General features: G+C 36.8%; 1 protein-coding gene across 1 annotated transcript in view; it reads left to right on the forward strand.

Moving 5' to 3' along the window:
• Positions 1 to 21,119, forward strand: part of RAVER2 (ribonucleoprotein, PTB binding 2) — a 90,886-nt gene that overhangs the window by 36,636 nt on the left and 33,131 nt on the right. Inside the window, exons 5-9 of the mRNA XM_044238378.1 lie at positions 2,867 to 2,993; positions 11,885 to 11,967; positions 13,801 to 13,905; positions 14,058 to 14,169; positions 16,278 to 16,546. Coding sequence (XP_044094313.1) covers positions 2,867 to 2,993; positions 11,885 to 11,967; positions 13,801 to 13,905; positions 14,058 to 14,169; positions 16,278 to 16,546 — 696 coding nt within the window. The remainder of the gene's footprint in view (positions 1 to 2,866; positions 2,994 to 11,884; positions 11,968 to 13,800; positions 13,906 to 14,057; positions 14,170 to 16,277; positions 16,547 to 21,119) is intronic.

Genomic DNA, 21,119 nt, shown 5'->3' on the forward strand with positions numbered 1-21,119 from the left:
CTAGAAAGGCAGGGAGCTGTGTCTTGCACCTCTTGGTATTCCTCCCCGGCATCAGTCAAACTCATTTCCACTAGATACCAAATAAATGTTTGTTAAATGAGGTTTTTAAATTATCTGAGGCCCCTACGATCAGGAAGTGAAGGATTGAGATTTTGTGGATGAGGGGGAAAAAAAATCCATAGAAAGATAATTACTTTAAAAAAAATTTCTTCTACACATTTGAAAATAATATGTTTTGACTTTATCCTATTGGTGGTGATCGCCCCTACTTTATTTATACACCTAGATTTATCAGTATCCCTTTCTTCCCACTTACTCAATCTTATCTCCATCCTACTTCCTCCTTCCTTACCCCACCTACCACCATACTGGTGTCCACATTTTAACTTTAGGATTGCCTGAAGTATTTTTTTCCCCATGGTACTGGACTTTGTGTGCAAGAATGAAATGAGCTATGCTATTGCATATCTTTATTTGCACATATCATGTAATATTGCATTTACTGTATCTCACTGTCTCATTTTCAGAGAAGGTATTAATGTAAAAATTTTTGAGAATTTGTGTAGTTGGAAGTATTTTTATTTTTCACATATTTTAAAATAGCTGGATATAAAAATATTAAAAATAGAGATTAAAGTTCTTCCTTTGGCATTTTGAAAATACTAATTTGTTGCCTTCTCAAATCCAATGTTGATGCTTTGAGGGAGAAGATTGTATTAGTTCATTTCTGTTTCCTTGGAAATACATTCTCTCTCACTGGAAGCTTCTAGCGTTTTCTCTTTGGCTTTGATGTTCTTACGTTTCAAACCCAAAAATGTGACTGTGTGTTTTTCCTTATACATCATCTTTGGAACACCGTAACCACTTTCATTCCATGTTCTTTAATTTTTTTTCAATAATGAGAAATTCTCAGCCATTATTTCTTCAAAGCCCCCCTTCTTTTTTCTTCTCTTTCAGGGGCTCCTATTTTATACAGGTTGACAGGTCCAGCCTCTCCATTGCCTTGCTTTTTCTCTTTCGTGTTTCTTATTTCCATGTTTTGTTTGGTTTATTTGCATTTTCCACTTCTTTATCCTTTGCCTTGTCTTCAGAGAGCTTTCTTTGATCTTTCAAGTCTCTGTTTTTCAGCCACACATAATCTACTATTGATCTGTTCAAGCATAGGATAGAGGTGAAGACTGATGCTCTGCATGAGTTTCTTCAGTTTCCTTGTCTATACAATGGTGATAATAGTAGCAGTCCTGTAGAGTTGTTTTGGAGGACTACGCGATACAATCCACATAAAGTGTGTAGAACGATGCCAAGTATGTGGTGAGGGCAGCTTTTTTTCTTTTTTTAACGTTTATGTTTTTCATACCCAGTATTTCTAATTAGTTATTCTTTGTAGCTGCTTGTCCTTGATTCCCATTACTAATAAAAAATTTTTAAGGGTGATCTATTATGCCTATTGCTATGTGGTGTTCTTATTATTTCCTATCCATTAATTCTGGCTCATCTCTTTGAGGTGATTTGGTTTGTTACATTTAATGGCTACATTCTCCAGATGTCTAGCTGTGTTCTGTGAATACATTTTTCCCTGGGAGGGTTTCGGCTTCCTCGAATGTTAGTGTTTAGAGGTTGGGCAGGGGAGAGCAGAAGCATGTTCATTTTAGCTAGGGTTTAGCAAATTCAGATCAGAGGAGAACCCAGGGCCAAGAACCTCTCCTTTACTATCTGTCCTTGACCACAGCCCTTTTCCCACCCAACCAGGCAATGGCTGCACCTTGGAGAAACTTAATTCAGTGGTCCTGTGACATTCCCTGGATTGATGCTGGGGGTTTCTTTCCTTGTGCTGGCCAGAAAAGCCCTCATTACAGTTGCACAAGGCAAAAGCCCTTCCCCAAACTGGCGTAGACCCAGACTCCCTCATGCTCCCTGTGGAAGTCTCTACCTCCATGTCTAGACCCCCCTCCTTCTCTCTTCAGAGAGTTCTCACAGATTTTGTGTTCGAGTCTTAGATATGTCACCCTCTCCCTCTCAGGTTCACAGTATCTCAGTTTAGAGAGGGATCCCCCTCGTATTGTTGGTTCTCCAATTTTTCATGACTAGAAGTTTATGGTATATTATAACTGTATATTAATGTTCTCATCTATCAGGTTGGTTTTTGAAACTGAAAGCAATTTCATATTTTTAGGTTGCTACCTATACCTCTCATGTGTTTGTGAGTCCAGTTCAGCTTTGTCTCAGAAGATTAAGTTAAGAAGACTTTTTTTTTTTTAAGGATTTATTTATTTGAGACAGATATAGTAAGAGAGCATGAGCAGGGGCAGAGGGAGAGGAAGAAGCAGACTCCCCGCTGAGCAAGGAGCCTGATGTGGGGCTCGATCCAAGGACCCGTGGGCCAAAGGCAGACGCTTAACCATCTGAGCCACCCAGGCGCCCCTAATGAAGACTTTCAGTACAAGAAAAATTTTGTTTGTAAGGCAACCCACATTATTATGCTTTAGATAAACCTTATAGTAAGGCTATTCAGTAGTATAAAGTATTCATACTGTGTCAACAAATTCTCTCCCCATTAATAAATTCAGATTCCCTTGGCATTTTTCTACTTGTATTGTGTGATGAGATTTATCTTACTAAATTATCAGTCCTGTTAAAGCCAAATTGTATTTCACAGAGACATTTTGTGAAGATTTCAGTATATGCTGTATAATAGAATATCTTAACATTATAATTAGGAATTATAGAATATATACAGAAATGTATCATGTAAAGCAATTTGCATTTATCATAAAGATGAGTGAGAACTTCTGGAAGAAAGCCTTTACAATCTCATCTTTTGTCCTTATCCTTGTTCTGATGTTTTCTATTTCTGTATTTATTGAAGATGCACAGTAATCAAAAAGGCTTACTTCCAGAGCCAAATCCTGTACAAATTATGAAAAGTTTAAACAATCCTGCCATGTTACAAGTTCTTCTACAGCCCCAGCTCTGTGGGCGAGCTGTTAAACCAGGTAAGCACATGGGTACAGATTAAATATAGAATGTTGGCATGAAGTCAGTTTGTGCTGTTTTGCGTGAAAAACACATTTAAATGAGTCCAAAAATATTTTTCTAGGACTTGTCAGTGAATTTTAATTAATGATCTGAGCTGATATGTTTTCCCTATTTTTGGTAGATACAGTCTGCTTATGTGTTTCCTAATTTCCTTTTAGTAAATGTTAAATATTAAAACCAGCTTAGCTCCTAGTTGACAGGAATTTAGAGACCAGATAATTCACACATTTTTGTTGTTATGGATTCTACCAACAAAGGATATGATACTTTTGCATGTAATATTTTTAGCAGAATTACTTTGTTCAAATGTCTTAAAGGTGTGTTTCCTCTTCCCTTGTAAATCTTCTGTTGGAAAATTGTTGTACTCTGTAGAAAATGACAAATATTATGGAAGTCTTATCATATTGGTTTATGCTAAATACCTACCTATTTAGTATTCTGGAAAGAGCCCAGCTTTTGAAATGCACAACTCTATATACAGAAAATGTATATTTTAGCATTAGGAAGAAGTGGATTTTTATATTCAGTACTAAAGTTTAGAATAAAAAATGTTTCAGTATACTTATTGTTTCAACCCCAGCTGGTCTAACACGGACTGGTGGACTGCAATTTGGTTCTAGCACTAACTACCCAGGGTTAGCAGAGACCCCACAGGTTAAGGACTTAGCCCCCCACAGGTCTGCTCCTGATTCACACACCAGCTAGAAGCTTAAGGGGTCCCCAGACCACCTGTATTTCTGACCAGCTTGCCACAGATTTGGGGGCTCAGCTTTGATGATTTGCTAGAACAACTCGTAGAACCTAGGAGAACACCAGACTGATGATTACAGTTTTATTGTAAAGAACACAACTCAGAAATGGCCAAGTGAAGATACTCTTACAGCTAGGTCTAGGAGGGCCCTGAATGCAGAGATTTTACACTCTTTTCCCATGGAATCAGAGCACATTACCCTCCCCGCCCATCTGTGTATTCACCAACCAGGGATCTCCATGGAATTAAATTTGGCATTGTTGGAGTTGCATTATGTAGCCTTGGTTGGCTGTTACAGTTTCCTTCCTCTTCCTGGAGGTCAGGAGGGCCAGCTGATACCATGTGACCCAATGCCCCAGCCCCCTAATCACAGGGTTGGTATTTCTGGCATTGACCAGCCCCTGTAAGAGTCCACCTCCAGTGACCTCATTAGCATAACAAAGACATACCCATCACTCAGAAAATTCAAAAGATTTAGAGTTTTCCTTCCAGACACCAGAGACAAAGACCAGTTAAATTTTTTTATTATACAACAGTATTCATAGTATGTATATCCTATAATCATCAATTATTTGTGTCTAAGAAGCAGCATTAAAGGTTTTCTGGCTCAGCCTATTACATACTCAGATATCTTTTCTACAGTTTTAATGGGAGAGAGAGATGTTTTTATGTCTTGACCTCTCAAAGCACAAGAAGCTCATTATTTCCCAAGGCAGCCTATTCCCTAGTTGGACGAATTTAATCACTAGGTTTATTTTTTATATTAGATGGTAAACCCTATAATTTTAGTGACTTATTCTGTGCTTCTTCCTCTGAAGAACCACAGCATAAGTCCATTGCTTCTTCTATAAGAAAAGACTTCTAATAATACCTGAAGACCACTCTCATGAAAACTTAGTCATTTTTTTGGTTTCCCAGTCTTCTATTCTCCAGGTCAGTGGTCTTTTTGAAATCTATTTTTTGATTATGCAGTGCTATCAGTAAATTTTTTTATAGATTTTATTTATTTATTTGACAGACAGAGATCACAAGTAGGCAGAGATGCAGGCAGAGAGAGAGGCGGAAGCAGGCTCCCTGCTGAGCAGAGTCTGATGTGGGGCTCAATCCCAGGACCCTGGGATCATGACCTGAGCCAAAGGCAAAGGCTTTAACCCATGAGCCACCCAGGCGCCCCACTATCAGTGAATTTTGAGCAAAGCTCCAGTGTATACACTATATTTATCAGTTATATGTCATTTACATAAATGTACCTTGTTAACCCTTACATTAAGAAATGATAAGGCTAATGTCTTTATTTAAAGATGAAAGTAAATATGAACAAGAGTTTTAGCATTTTTTTCCTACATCTCATAGACTTCTTTGGAGATTACAGTTCTATATCTGACTTTCCATAACATATCCTAAGAAATGCTCTCTAGTTTCCCCAACTAGTAGTCATCTTGTAGATATTAGCCTCAGTTTTCTGGGTTGTCCAGCAATATGGTGTACACAGACACAAACATATCCTGGGAATGGTTTTTTTTTTTTTTAAAGATTTTATTTTTTCATTTGACAGACACAGATCACAACTAGGCAGAGAGGCAGGCAGAGGGAGAGGAAGGGAAGCAGGCTCCCCACTGAGCAGAGAGCCGGAAGAGGGGCTTGATCCCAGAACCCTGAGATCATGACCTGAGCCGAAGGCAGAGGCTTTAACCCACTGAGCCACCCAGGTGCCCCCTGGGAATGGGTTTTGATCAGCACAGAATGGGGTGAGATTTCCTTCTTATGATCATTATATTTATGTTAATGCAGTCCAAGATTGTATTAGTGTTTGAAGGAAATAGAGCATGCTCTTGGGTCTTTTGGCAAGTATTGGCCACACCTTTGGACCTTCGGCTCTCTTCAGTAATTCCTCTCCGTATTGTATTTTTGTCTTTTCTTATTGGGTAAGAATATATATTCTCTACTCTGCCTTTACTCAGATTGATATGCGGCCATAGAGATCATGCCTATTTTAGTGCAAGTTTCACAGTTGTTTTTTGTAAAGATTTTACTATTAGAGAGAGGGAAAAAGAGAGGATGAGTGGGGTGAGGGGCAGAGGAAGAAGCAGACACCCCACTGAGCAGGGAGCCTGTTGTAGGGCTTGATCCCAGACTCTGGGATCATGAGTGGAACCAAAGGCAGATGTTTAACCGACTGAGCCCCCCCCAGACGCCCCTAGTTTCACAATTTTAAATAAGGCTTTCCACTCATACACTAATGGAGAAGTTATTTCACCACGTATGGCCTTTTGTTTGTGTGGTGTGGCAAGGGAGAAGGGCGAAATCTACCTCTGGAACACGCGTAGAGCTTCTGGAGGATGTTTGGAGAGTTTTTTGGCGTTCTGGAAAGACGGAGTTTCTTGTTCATCAGTAAGCTCCATCTGTTTTTCCTTCGATATGTCCTTTCTCTCTTTTAAAGATTTCTCTCTCTCTCTCTTTTTTTTTTTTTTTAATTTATTTGACAGAGATCACAAGTAGGCAGAGCAGCAGGCAGAGAAAGAGAGGGAAGCAGGCTCCCTGCTGAGCAGAGAGCTTGATGTGGGACTCGATCCCAGGACCCTGAGATCATGAACTGAGCCCAAGGCAGAGGCTTAACCCACTGAGCCCCTATGTCCTTTCTATGTTAGCGCTATCCGCTAACACTTACACTACTTTGACTTCCTCACAGAGGGCTCTGAGCAACCTAAGAATTGTAATTCCTTCTGCTTATATTAAATGTAGTACATATAATATGTTTATATTTATACCCTTGTTTTATTTTTCACATAACACACATAACACATATATTTACTTATTTATAATTTGTCTCTCCTACTAGAATGTGAGTTCCATAATTGCAAGGATTTATGTCTTGTTCATCTCATGCACCTAAAGCAGCACTGTTATTTATAATGAAAGAGATATAGTATTTGTTTACAGATTAATCCCCTTCCAATACATCTCTGTCCCACAACTCACACATACCTGGTTACTCACATGTGGTCTGGTTTGTTAATTCCTAAGGACACTTGTCTGCCTTTTCAGTCTAATCTGTACCCTTCCATCAGGTTGACTTTTCCCCCCAGGCCCAGTTTGGTTATGTTATTCTGACCATACTGATCTTTTCTCTTCAGTCCAGACCTTTTAACCATCTTCAAAAATACAATACAGGGTAAATATTCTAGACTTCTTTCTTTGTATATATGTGTGTGTATCCATTTTAAGTTTTAAGTAGTGTGCAATTTGTTGTAGTCTAAATTATATCTTTAACAGCTTTATTGAGGCATAATTGCATATTAATTGGCACATATTTAGAATATTAAAAAATGGTATGCTTTTGACATGTATAAAATCATAAGTATACATAAATTTTGACATATGTGTATACCCATATGTATATCCACCGAAATCAAAATAATGAACATATTTGTTACTCTTAAAAATTTCCATCTGGCCTTTTGTAATCTACCTCTCCCCCATTCCCAGGAAACTACTGATTTGATTCTTGTCACTGTAGCTCGTATTTTCTAGAAATTTCTATAAATCACACAGTATGTACCGTTTGGCTTCTTTTCACTCAGCTCACTGAGATTCATTTACATTGCTGCATGTATCAATAATTTTTATTCTTTTTGAATGAGGAGTAGTAGTCCATTCCACAGTTCGCATATTCATTGACTTGCTGATGAACATTTAGGTTATTTCTAGTTTGAGGTTATTACAAATAAAATTTCTGTGAACATTGTGTACTAGACTTTTTGTAAGCTTATGTTTTTATTTCTTGCCAGTAAATTAGTTGTGGAATGGTTGGGGCATATGGTTGATGAATGTTTAAGTTATAGGAAACTTTGCCAACTGTTTTCCAGTGTAGTTAAACCACTTGGCGTTCTCACCCATCACTGTCTAGGGCTCCAGTGTGCTCAGCCTTCTCACCAACACTTGACATGCTAGTGCTTTAATATTAGCCTTTCTGTTGGGTATATACTGCTATCTTACTGTGATTTTGAGTATTCCTTTTGGCAGATGATTTTGAACATCTTTTAATATGCTAATTAGCCATCTTTATATCTTTCTGCTTTTTAAATATATTACACATTTTAAAATTGAGTTAACTTTTTCTTATTCAGTTGTAAATGCCCTTTATTCTGGATGCCAATCTGCTGTTGTATATATGGGTTTGCAAATATTTTTTCACTCCCTAAGACGTCCTTTATTAACAATGTCTTTGGAAGAAGAAAACTTATTGTTTTGGCGAAGCCCAGTTTATTATATCTGTTACAATTTGTACATCTTTTGTCAGATTTAAGGAATCTTTGACAAATTTAAGATCATTAAGATACTCTCATATTTGAGAATTTCATAATTTTACCTTTTAAAAATTATTTTTAATTTTACCTTTTGTATTTAGAACTTCGGTTCAATTTGAGTTAATTTTTGTTAATGATGTGAAGTAAAGTTCTAGATTAGTTTTTTTACAGGTGTTCCAGCATCATTTGTTAAAAAAGATTACTCTTTTCCCACTGAACTTCCACTTAGGTTCATTATATATTCATGGCTCTATCTATGGACTCTCCATTCTAATCCACTGATCTAAATGTCTGTCTTTATCCCAATACTGCATTGTCTTGATAAATGTAGCTTTATAAAAAGCCCTAGAATCTGTTAGTGTAAGTCCTCCAACTTTCTTCTTTTTTCAGTTTGTTTTGCCTATTCTATGTCCTTTGTTTTTGTACAGAAATTTTAGAACCAGCCTGTCAATTTCTGTGAAAAATGTCAGTAATTTGGTTGGGATTGTGTTGAATCTATACACTAATTTGGGCAGAACTGACAGTTTTGAGGTTGAGCCATGCATATGGTGTATTTCTCTATTTATTTAGGCTTCCTGTAATTTGTTCCACCAATAGCTTGTAGTTTTCAGGGTACAAATATTACACATATTTTGTCAGATTTATCCATCGTATTCTACATTTCATGATGTGATTTTAAATAATTTTGCTTTTTATTTTTATTTTTTCAAAGATTATTTATTTATTCGACAGAGATCACAAGTAGGCAGAGAGGCAGGCAGAGAGAGAGGAGGAAGCAGGCTCCCTGTTGAGCAGTGAACCTGATGTGGGGCTCAGTCCCAGGACCCTGGGATCATGGCCTGAGCCAAAGGCAGAGGCTTTAACCCACTGAGCCACCCAGGTGCCCCAATAGTTTTGCTTTTTAAATCTCAATTTTGAATTTCATGTTGCTAGCATATACAAGTACAATTGATTTTGTGTATATCCTATCTTGGAAACCTAGCTTATTATTTTTTTTTTAAGATTTTATTTATTTATTTGACAGAGAGAAATCACAAGTAGATGGAGAGGCAGGCAGAGAGAGAGAGAGGGAAGCAGGCTCCCTGCTGAGCAGAGAGCCCGATGCGGGACTCGATCCCAGGACCCTGAGATCATGACCCGAGCCGAAGGCAGTGGCTTAACCCACTGAGCCACCCAGGCGCCCAACAAACCTAGCTTATTATTTCTTGTAGGCTTTTGTTCTTAGGATTTTCTGTATATAATCCACAAATAAACACAATTTTATTTCTAACTTTCCAATATCTATGCCTTTTACTTCTTTTTATTAATTATTATTATTTTTAAAGATTTTATTTATTTATTAGAGAGAGAGAGAAGGAGCATGAGAGGGGGGAGAATCAGAGGGAGAAGCAGACTCCCTGCTGAGCAGGAAAGCCCTAGGTGGAACTCATTCCCAGGACTCCAGGATCATGACCTGAGCCAAAGGCAGTCACTTAACCAACTAAGCCACCCAGGCGCCCTGCCTTTAATTTCTTTTTTTTTGTCTTATTGCAATAGAAATTCCAGCATAATTTGTGCATTGAACTGGTAAGAGTGGACATCTCTGCTTTGTTTCTGAGCTTAGAGAGCATTCATTCTTTTATTATGTCAGCTATAGTTTTTTTCACAGATTTTCTTTTTCTAGCTGGGAACTTTGCCTTCTGTTTCTATATTGCAGAGAAATTTTGTTGTGATAATTGCTGGAATGTATACAGTGATTTTCTCCATTAACTGAGATGATCATATGTATTTTTTGTTTTTGTTTGGTCTGTTAGCATGATGAATTACATTGATTTTTCAATGGTAAACCAACCTTTTATTCGTAGGATATATTATTATATATTATAGTCCTTTGTATATATTGTTGATTGATAGTACTGTTCAAGCCTTCTTGAGAAGGGGAGGTTGGGGCGCCATGGGAGATTAGCCAAGAGCTAAGGATAAGGGCAGTGGATGTGAGACTGTAGACATTTTCAAAGTGTTTTGATTTCAGTGGTGGTAGTTTTAAACTGGGAAATACTGTATTCATTAAAAACTGTGAAAAAATATTAATGTTTTGTAACAAAATACAGTGACTAACTGAAAAAAGAGAGGAGGTGGTGTTGAAATCTCTAACCATAACTGTGGATTTGTCTACTTTGTCAGTTCTAGAAATTTTTGCCTTACATATTTTAAAGCTTTGTTATTTGAAGCACATTTAAGACTGTTGTATCCTCTTGATGAATTGACCCCTTTATCATTATGAAATGCCATCTTTATCCCTCTTTGTTAATAAATGGTCTGTCTTTATAAACAACTAGTGCTAATGACCTAATCTTCCTACCACCAATCATGAAATGGACTCATTCTAAAGAAAGCAATTTCTAACGGTCATTTTTCCAAAGATGAAATAGGCTGGTTTAGCAAGTAGTAAAACTTGAAAAAAGTACTTTTGAAAACATGGGATAAACTTGTAGAGATGGTATATATTACATATATAATATCCAAATATTTTTGGTCATTGGATTAAATGCTTTTTTTTAAAGGCACTAATATTTTAACCCTCCCTCCTTTTTTCCCTCAAAATAGGACAACGCAATTTTTTTTTTTTTTTTTTTTTAAAGTAAGCTCTATGGGTGCCTGGGTAGCTTAGTGGATTGGGTGGCTGCCTACAGCTCAGGTCATGATCCCAGGGTCCTGGGATCAAGCCCTGCCTCAGACTCAGACTCCCTGCTCAGCAGGGATCCTGCTTTTCCCTGTCTCTCTGCTGCTCCCCCTGCTTGCCCTCTCTCTCTCAAATAAATAAATAAAATCTTTATCAACAACAACAACAACAACAAAAAGTAAGCTCTACACCCACCTTGGGGCATGAATTCACAACGCAGAGATAAAGAGTTGCATGAGTCACATGTTCCACCAACTGGGCCAGCCAGGGGACCTGAAATTAAATGCTTTTTGAAGTGCTTTCTATGCCTGACCATTTCCAGTTGATTTATAGTAATTAGATGAAATTACTTCATATATTTTCTATCTCATGGCCCTTTTTGTCTATATACTATTTATTCTGAAAACATCCCCTTGCCTTTTAAAAAAAAGATTTATTTATTTATTTGAGAGAGGGAGAGAGTGTGCATACGTGGGGAGGACCAGAGCAGGGCTGGATGTGGTTTCAGCTCACAATCTGAGCTGAAGCCAAGAGTTAGATACTTAAATGACGGAGCCATGCTCTGGAGACATCTCTTGTGATACATACTCTGGTATTGTGCTCAGGCAAACCTGATTAAAAAAAAAAAGTGTGGTCACCATTCATTCTTTCTATCCACTATGATGCTCATATTTCTTTTTATTATGTAAATATTTTTTCTGTGCATATATTCTCTTCTTGAATGGATTGTAGGCTTTTTAAAGGAAAAGTCTGTATCTTGCCCTTCCTTCCCCCACCCTGCCAGAATAATACTCAAACACCTAATAAAAATACTGAGCAAATAACACGAGTTCAGTTAGAATTATACTCACTAAAAGATGGAACTAGTTTTGTTGCTCTAAGCGCTAGAGAAAAGAAAGGCTAGGTTTGGTGTTTTATTATGATGATAGAAGGTGTTGGAATTTTAAATAAAATTCTAGGTTTGAGTCACAAGGAAGGGACCTCACCAGTTTTTGTGCAATGACAAGGTCAGTTTATCATTGAACTTTGGATGAATTTGTTAAGTTTAAAAAAATACTATTGGCCCCTTTTGGAGTTTGTTTCTGTCTATCATAAAGTTGAATTTTTACTTTTATTTTCTTAAAGCAGTTCTCGGAACACCTCACAGCTTGCCCCATCTGATGAACCCATCCATCTCCTCCGCGTTTTTGCATTTGAATAAAGCACATCAGGTATATAAATAACATTGAGTACTGCAACTCGGAGTGACTCATTTGTTTGTTCCCAAAGTTTAAAATTCTCCTGAAGTTAAACAGGTATTTTGTTTTTTAAACAAATCCTTAGTAATAACTATAGCTACCTGAAAACATACTGAGTACCTGAGATCAAATTAAGCTGGTCAAAGCAGTGTAGTTTTACCTATTGATTTCTGGGCATTGATTAAAGGGGATTAAGGGAAGGAGGTGTGTTTTGTGGTATATTTTTGTAGAAATAAGTGGTTAAAAACAAGACTTCTGGGGTCTTAACTCCAAGTATTACAGAAAGAAAAAAAAATAAGTGAACGTAAACTCTTAATTCTTAAAATGTAATCTATATACAAATAATTCATGTAAGAATAAAAAATAACTCTCTAACCTTTTTCAGATTCATATTTTAGGATGCATTTGTATATACAAATGTACTCATGACAGTCAGGTACTGCTGAAGGCTGTGTCTGTGTAGGAGCCTGATTACAAGTCCAGCCGAATCCCTAATGGAGGTTTGGTGGCGGTGGAGTAAATGAACATCTCAGTCCTAAATGCAACTTTTTAAAGCACAGGTTTATCTTTTATTTAGTTTTCATTAGAATCTAACATAGATTTGAGGATGGGGAAAAAATAGATAAAATATGAACTTTATATACGTGAAAGTTTATATAAGAATTTGCTTATTTTCTTGGAAAAGAATACATTAAAATGCATTGTATCCGTATACCTCAAAAAAAAAAAAAAAAAAGAATCTAACATAGGACCTTGTATATTGTAGGGTCTTTTTTCATCCCATTACTCCCCAGATTTTATTGGGACTCTGACCTCTACTGGACACTCTGCCGGTCACTGATGCCATAGCACAGAACAAAACCATTCCGATTCCTTGTTCTTAGAGAACTTCAACACATATAGAAAAGAAATGTGAATTACAATAAGATGTGAAGTGTGACATGGGAGGGGAATTCAGAGTATTAATATTGTCAGAGAATAAATAATTCTCTTTATTTTAGAATTAAGACTAGAATGTTTAATTTTGCCCGGAAGGCCTAAGCCAGCTGGGTCGCAGCCTCTCCTGCTCATTGGGTGTCCCAGTGTGGGGGTTGGGGGGGCGGGTAGCTTTAGGTCTTCAGAGGACCTTGCTCTCCTCCTCCTCAGGTCTTTGCTCCCCTGCTGTTCCCTCAGCCAGGAATGCTCCCCACCCAACCACCATCTGAGTCCCCCAGACTTCCCTGGTTACTTCCCCACAGCCTTCAGATCTCCATGGGAGAGTTAGTTCCTCAGGGACACCTTCCTTGAACTTACCACATCTAACTAAGTCTCCAAGTCTTTTCCTAGCTCCCCTGTGTTTCTTTGCTCTGCTTGTCACCATGTATAATTCCATGTGTTTATAATTAATGAATGTCTCCCTTCCCCAGGAGCCTCTAAGATCCATGAGGGCAGGTCGCATTGTGCATTTCTCACTTTGTGGCACAGTGCCGGGCACGGAGAAAGTGCTCAACAAATATTTGTTGGATGATTAAGTGAAGAAAGAAATGATGAAATGACCTTGACCTGAAAGCCAAAAAGGGATGAGGGGAGGAGGAAGGATGAAGGCACAAAATGGAGAGGATGTGGAGTTCGTTTCGTGACTCCACGGTCACATCTTGTGTATTATTAAAAGAACTAAGTAGCATTGCCTCCAGTGGGAAAATGGAATATTAAGATGCTCTTGCTTTTGCTCAGATCAGCTGGAGAGCGGCACTTTAAAGTGGACTGGGTTCTAGGACAAGCAGCTCTCCCAAGTCGAACTAACAGAATGCTTTCTCGTTTTCACAGAGCACAGTTCTGGGTAATACTTCCAGTTTATTCCTTCAGAATCTTTCTCATGTACCCCTGGCGCAGCAACAGTTACTGAAGTTTGAGAATATTCCTACTAATAACGTAAGTCTGGAGTTAATTTTTTTTATTTTCTAATTCATTCCCTTTCTAGATTCAGGCCCTGTTGTTGATGACTTTTCACGTGTGTAGCCTTTTCATGAGAGAATACCCTGCGGCCACGGGCAGAAGTCTCACTCTCTTTTCTTGTCTTGCAGAAACCCGGCTTACTTGGAGATCCCCCAGCCGTGGTGCTTCAAACCGCAGTAGGGATAGGGTCAGCACTTCCTTTGAAAACAGAGTTGGGTCATCATGGAGAAGCACATAAAAGTAAATGATACGCATTTACTGAGAAGTCCGTAAACAGATTTGAGACTTAAGGGTGGTTTACCTATATCCTGTTTTTATTTGCAGAAAGGTCAAAGTTGAGTTTTAGTCAGTCATTTAAAATTTTAAGAGCCCTCGTGCCTTTTCTATTTTTAATATTAGAGAACTATTGATAAGTTATTGATGGACTCGCTTCTATGCCAAGATCACATTTTCCCTGTTGGATATGCTTTAATATTTGATGAAGGTTCACAGCAGCATGAGGCAAAGACCTAGATCCCTGTGAGACTGACATGCTGCCCGCTGGGCCGACAACACATTACAGAGATACCCATTTAATTTTTGCCTGAATAAGAAACCCTAAGCTTTCAAGGAAATATGTGGTATTCTGATGTATGCGTTGATGGTTTACTTGATTATAATAGTTTTTTGAATGTGATCTCCAAACAGAAAAAGGAAATGATGACATGTGTACTTTGGGCTTCTGAAAAGATGATGAATTTAAACAAAACAGTTTCTTTTTTCAATTTATTTATTTTCAGAAGAACAGTATTCATTATTTTTTTCACCACACTCAGTGCTCCATGCAATCCGTGCCCTCTATAATACCCACCACCTGGTACCCCGACCTCCCACCCCCCCCCGCCACTTCAAACCCCTCAGATTGTTTTTCAGAGTCCATAGTCTCTCGTGGTTCACCTAAAACAATTATTTTTTAGAAAAACAAGAGCATGTGGTATATTTTAGCAAGATTTCTTAATTGAATGTGACTTTGAAAAGCACTTTCATGTGAAGTGTAATTGAAATTTGGTGATTATGCTGTGAAAAGCATATTATTATTTAATATTAATATTTATAATATTAACAATATTTAAGATTATTATTATTACCACCAGTAATAATAATAATAAGTCAGTTGAATATGGATAGCATATTTAACCTTGACATAAAAACAATGACTCAAACGATTAAATGAGTCCATCAGTTCTGACTATTGGAATTGACCATGTGAAAGCTGAACTAGGATACAGACAGGCGTAGAAATTTTTTGGTATGATGAGGCCTGTTCTAAAAGTTAAATTTTGTATCACCAAAAGCTTATGCCCATGTTTATTATTTGTGTTGGATTAAATAATAGGCCAGTTGCCTTAGCGTGCACTCCTTTAAGAACATTGAAAAAAATCAATGTCCAAATAAATACATTGCTAAAAGAACTTAAGTAACTGCCTCTAAATATTAAGTACTAGAAATAATTAAATTTGCATAGTGAATTTATAAAATATAAATTTGACTTAAAGTAGTTATCAAAATCAGCTCTTTTCTCTTGATTTTGAACTAGAGATTTTTTACAAGTAGAATGGGTCAGACTTTTCCTATTAAAACTTTAATTTCCTCCAGAATTTTTTGTTATTTCCTGTAAATAAAAATGTAAAACTTTCATGTGTTAAATCTGGTGCGTATCTATTCACAAACATTGATGTTTTTTAAACAGCGGTGTGCTGATGTTTAAAATCCAGCTCTCTAGGTTTAAAAAGAAGAGTCTTGATTTTTACAGCATCTTTGGAGTTCTTTGTGTGAACACTACAACTCATAGCCAGTTGCCCACTGAATTCAGGAGCTGGGAAAAGATACGCACAGTCAGCTATTATGAACTGGTGCGAGTAAGCTGATTAAATGTATTATTAGATTTTTAAGTGTCAGAATTTTTTTAACTGACAATTGATTTAATTATTCCCTTCAAATATGGAAGCAGGCAATTTTCAGTGATCGAGCATAAAAAAAAGGCACCTGATACAACTTCAAGTGCCAAAAAATACATACATTTTCTCTCAAGGTCTAAAATATACAATTAAAATTTGGAATTAAAAAATATCCTTGATATTATCCCAGAAGTCGAAAAATAAGAAAAGCACAATTGCTGATAGAGGTTTTTGTTTTTCCGTATAGGAACCTGCTGCTTTACAACCACTAACTTAGCTTTCTGAATGTAACTGTTCTCTATCAGATACAGAATAGACTACTCCACATTTCCCCCATAAGTTAACAAAATCAGACTGTTGGGAATGACTCGTGTCTAACCAAAAGCTTCTTGTATTTGTGATTCCCTACAGCATCTAATCTGATTCCAACTCCAACAACGATAACAGCTGGCATGGGCATATTACCATTCTTTCCAAATCAGCACATTGCTGGACAAGCTGGGCCAGGCCATGGGAATACTCAGGAGAAACAGCCAGCCTCGGCGGGGAAGGCAGAAGGAAATTTCTCAGGGTCACAGGCTTATCTTCAGAGCTTTCCAAACCTTACTGCTGGAGGCTTGCTGACGGGACACCATAAGCCACAGCAAAGTCAGCCAAGAGGCACGGAGATAAGTTTAGGGGTAAGAAAACTGTGCACGCCCGTGCATGGACGCATGCACCCCCACCCCCACACACGTGTATACTGCCTGTGTGTAGATACTATTCAGGAATATATGTAGGTATGTATATTCTTTTAAAATTATATCTTAAATTCTAATTTTAGAAGATTTTAAATTGGGGGTTATTTTACATGTGGTATAATTAATGAAGTATCCTAAAGCCTCTTAATTTTTAAATTTCAAAGAGAGTTAATAATAGACTTTGAGTATATAAATATGGATTATAAGCTAGGTAATTGATATGTCAAGGACATGACTTTTTCATAGTGTGCATTTACTTCTCAAAATAGAAAATACTGCACTCTAAAAAAAAAAAAAACCCAAAGTGCTGTTATTATAAACAAACAAAAATCCATCTTTTGATAAGTGATGCTAGCTCATGTTTGGACTTTGCTTCATTACTTACCAGTTCGTCTGTAAATAAGATAATTTGAGTAAAATGAGTTTAAATCTGTTATTTAAAATAATTTAAATACGGAATCTTTATCATAGATACTTGCTTTTCCAAAAAGTTCAAGATACTCAAAAATGCTTGATATTTTAGAAATGAAATATAAACTGAGTTCAAAATTTTATAGTTTGGATAAAGCTTAAGAGTATCATTAATACTTATCTAATTTTATATTATTTATGATGCTTTCTAAGTTAATACTCTTCAAAATATGTTTTCTACTTTAAATGTATACTCTATAGCTAATTAAGGTAATATTGGAATATTTGAAGGCAAGACCAATTTTCTTTTATCTGAAAAATGTCAAAGTTATTTATTAAACTCTGGTCTGCACAAAAGAATCTAACCTCTCTTTTAATTCTGTAAGTTTCTACCCAGTTATTTTATTGATTCTTAGGCCAGTGACATCAGTAAATGTTATAACTGATAGGTAGAATAAAGTACATTTAATTTTTACTCACACCCTGAAATACCCTTTAGCATGTAAGTAGTATAAAACTCAGGTTATAACCAGCATGTGAGGGGCGCCTGGGTGGCTCAGTGGGTTAAAGCCTCTGCCTTCGGCTCAGGTCATGATCCCAGGGTCCTGGGATCGAGCCCCACATTGGGCTTTCTGCTCAGCGGGGAGCCTGCTTCCTCCTCTCTCTCTGCCTCCTTGTTATTTTGGTCTGTCAAATAAATAAATAAATCCTTTAAAAAAAAAATAAGCAGCATGTGAGGACAAAAAATTCATTTAGTTGGCCATTTTCAAATGTCAATAATACTGAATTTGGAGGCGTTTTTGCTGTCAATGAGTCATTGCAGCAAGTATGGATAGAAGGTTCTGCAACTGTTCATTGAGAAAGCTAAGGGAATCCTTCTAGAATAAATTTTAAAAATTTACCTGCAGTATTAATTTCCTGGGTTATTGAAAACTAAACAAATAGAACTCATATATGAATATGCTGTGTCTTTTTGGACAGAGAGCACCAGATCTTCAGAAAAGCTTGATTTGAGGTGATTCACATAATGGGCAGAGTCTATCAGGAAGAAAACAGCCAAAGTGGCGCAAGGCCTGGAAAACAGGTTCTGGGGAGAGAATTGAGGGAAATGATTACATGTAACTCAGAAAGGGAGGACCAGCTGTATATACATTAAAGAAACATACCCTCAGACTAGTCACATGGCATTTTGTGTTTCGTCAGTAGGCAGACCTAGTCCAATAAGTATGACATACAATAAAGCGAATTTAGGCTTCATATAACAAAGAGCAGCTAAAGCTTTCAAACAAAGAAAAGGTTGAACATAGTTAAGCAGACCCCAGGTGAGCACTGGAACAGACTGTTGTAGAAGTGTCTTTCTGACAGTAGGGGTTTGAACCAGTTCAAGTAGGTTTTCCAAGAATTGTAACAACATTTTTGACTTTGCTGGACAAAATTGGTTTAACATGGCTTTAGGTTTTTAGACCTGCATTTTTAAGAATTTTTTTTATTAAGGTATAATTGACATACAGCATATTAGTTTCAGGTATAAAACAATGATTTGACATTTGCATGTATTACAAAATGGTCATCACCAAAAGTCTAGTTTACATCCATTACCGTACATTGTTATAATTTTTTTTCTTGTGAGAACTTTTAAGATCTACTCTCTTAGCAACTTTCAAATATAAAACATGGTAATATTAACTATCGTTGCCATGCTGTACATTACATCCCCATGATCTATTTATTTCATAACTGGCAGTTTGTACATTTTGACTTTTTCACCCATTTCGCCCACACTGCCTCTGACACCAACAATCTGCTTTTTGTATCTGAGCTGCTGCTGCTTTCTTTTTTATATTCTACATATAAGGGAGATCATATGGTGTTTGTTTTTCTCTATTTGACTTTTTTTTTTTTAAGATTTTTTATTTTATTTATTTGACAGAGATCACAAGTAGGCAGAGAGAGGGTGAGGGAAGCAGGCTCCCTGCTGAGCAGAAAGCCAGATGCGGGGCTCCATCCCAGGACCCTGGGATCATGACCTGAGTGGAAGGCAGAGGCTGGCTTTAACCACTGAGCCCCCCAGGTGCCCCTCTATTTGACTTTTTTCACTTAACATAATGCCCTCAAGGTCCATCCATGTTATCACAAATAACAAGATTTCCTTCTTATTAAAGGCTGGGTATATACACACATTTTCTTTATTCATCCATCAAAGAGCACTGATGTTTTCCTGTCTTAGCTATTGGGAATAGTGCTGCAGTGAACATGGGAGTGCACTATCCCTTTGAGAAAGTGATTTCATTTCCTGTGAATATATACCCAGAAATGGGATTACTGAATCATATGGTAGTTCTATTTTTTATGATTCGAGGAACTTCTGTACCGTTTCCCTCAATGGCTGTATCAGTTTTCTCTCATTCAATAGATTGTCTTTTTATTTTGTTGATGGTTTCCTTTGCTGTACAGAAACTTTTTAGTTTGATGTAGTCCCACTTGTTTATTTTTGCTTTTGTTGCCCATACTTTTGGTGTCATGTCCAAAAAATCATTGCCAAGACTAATGTCAAGGAAATTTTCCCTTTTATTTTCTTCTAGGGGTTTTATGGCTTCAGGTTTTCTCTTTAAGTCTAATCCAATTTGAGTGAATTCTTACGTATAGTTTAAGATCCTGGTCCAATTTCATTCTTTAGTGTGTGGACATCCAGTTTTCCCAACACTGCTTATAAGAGAAACTGTCCTTTTCCATAGTGAATTCTTGACTCTTTTGTCAAAGATTCTTTGACTATATATGTGTGTGTTTATTTCTGAGCTATCTCATTTGATCATGACGTACAGTCTATGTATCATTGTATACAGTTGTATACAGTAAATGTATTGTTGTAATTTGGATTGGTAATATTTTGTTGAGGACTTTTGCCTGATATCCCAGTATCAGGATATTGGTTTGTAGTTTTATTTTCTTGCAGAGTTCTTATCTGGCTGTGTTGGGCATTAATTTTTCTTTAAATAAATGTCTGGTAGAATTCACCAGTGTAACCATCTGGTCCTGATATTTTCATTCTTGGGAGGTTTTTGATTACTTCTTATATCACTCTTGGTCTGATAAGATTTTCTATTTCTTTATGATTGTTCTTGGTAGGTTGTAAGTTTCTGGGAATATACCCATTTTTTCCCCGGGTTATCCAATTTGTTGGCGTGTGTTTCTTGGTAATGTCTCTTATGATCCTTCATATTTCTGTGGTATCAGTTTTAATGTCTCCTCTTTCATGTGTAACTATTTGTATCCTCTCTTTTTCTCTTGGTTAGTCTAGTTAAAGGTTTTTCTGTTTTATTTATCTCTTCAAAACCCTAACACTTGGTTTCATGGATTTTTTCATGGATTGTTCTAATCTTTATTATTATCCCCTTTCTGCTAATTGTGGGCTTAGTTTGTTTTTCTTTTTCTAGTTCTTTGATGTGTAATGTTAAGTTGTCTGAGATTTTTTTTTTCTTTTTGTAGGCATTGCTATAAACTTCCCTCTTAGGACTGCTTTTTGCTATATTCCGTAAGTTTTGATATGCTATATTTCCATTTTCATTAGTCTCAAGATAATTTTGACTTCTCTTTTGATTTCTTCAACCTGTCGGTTGTTCAGAAGTATGTTGTTCAATTTCTATGTATCTCTGAATTCTCCAGTTTCCCTGCTGTGATTCACTTCTAGTTTCAAACCATTGTGGTCACAGGAATACTTGATAGGATTTCAATATTCTTATATTTGTTCAGACTTGTTTTGTGATCTATATTTAGCTCTACATATGATCTACATTTTTTTTTCTTTCTTTCTCTCTGTATCTCTTTTTCTCTTTCTGCTTCTGCTTTTGGTGTCAGACCCAAAAACCTATTGAAAAATTCAGTATCATGAAGCATTTTACCTAAGCTTTTAAGAGTTTTATAATTTTAGCTCTTGCATTTTAGGTCTTTGACCTTTGAGTTAATTGTTGTATGTGGTGTAAGGTGAGAATCCAGTTTATCCTTTCACATGCAATATCCAGACTTGTCAGCATTTTTGTTGAAAATACTGTCCTTTCCCCATTGAATAATCTTGACACTTTTGACAAAAGTCATTTAAGCACAT

Source organism: Neovison vison, chromosome 2 (assembly GCF_020171115.1).
Source record: "Neovison vison isolate M4711 chromosome 2, ASM_NN_V1, whole genome shotgun sequence".
NCBI classification, from domain to species: Eukaryota; Metazoa; Chordata; class Mammalia; order Carnivora; family Mustelidae; genus Neogale; species Neogale vison.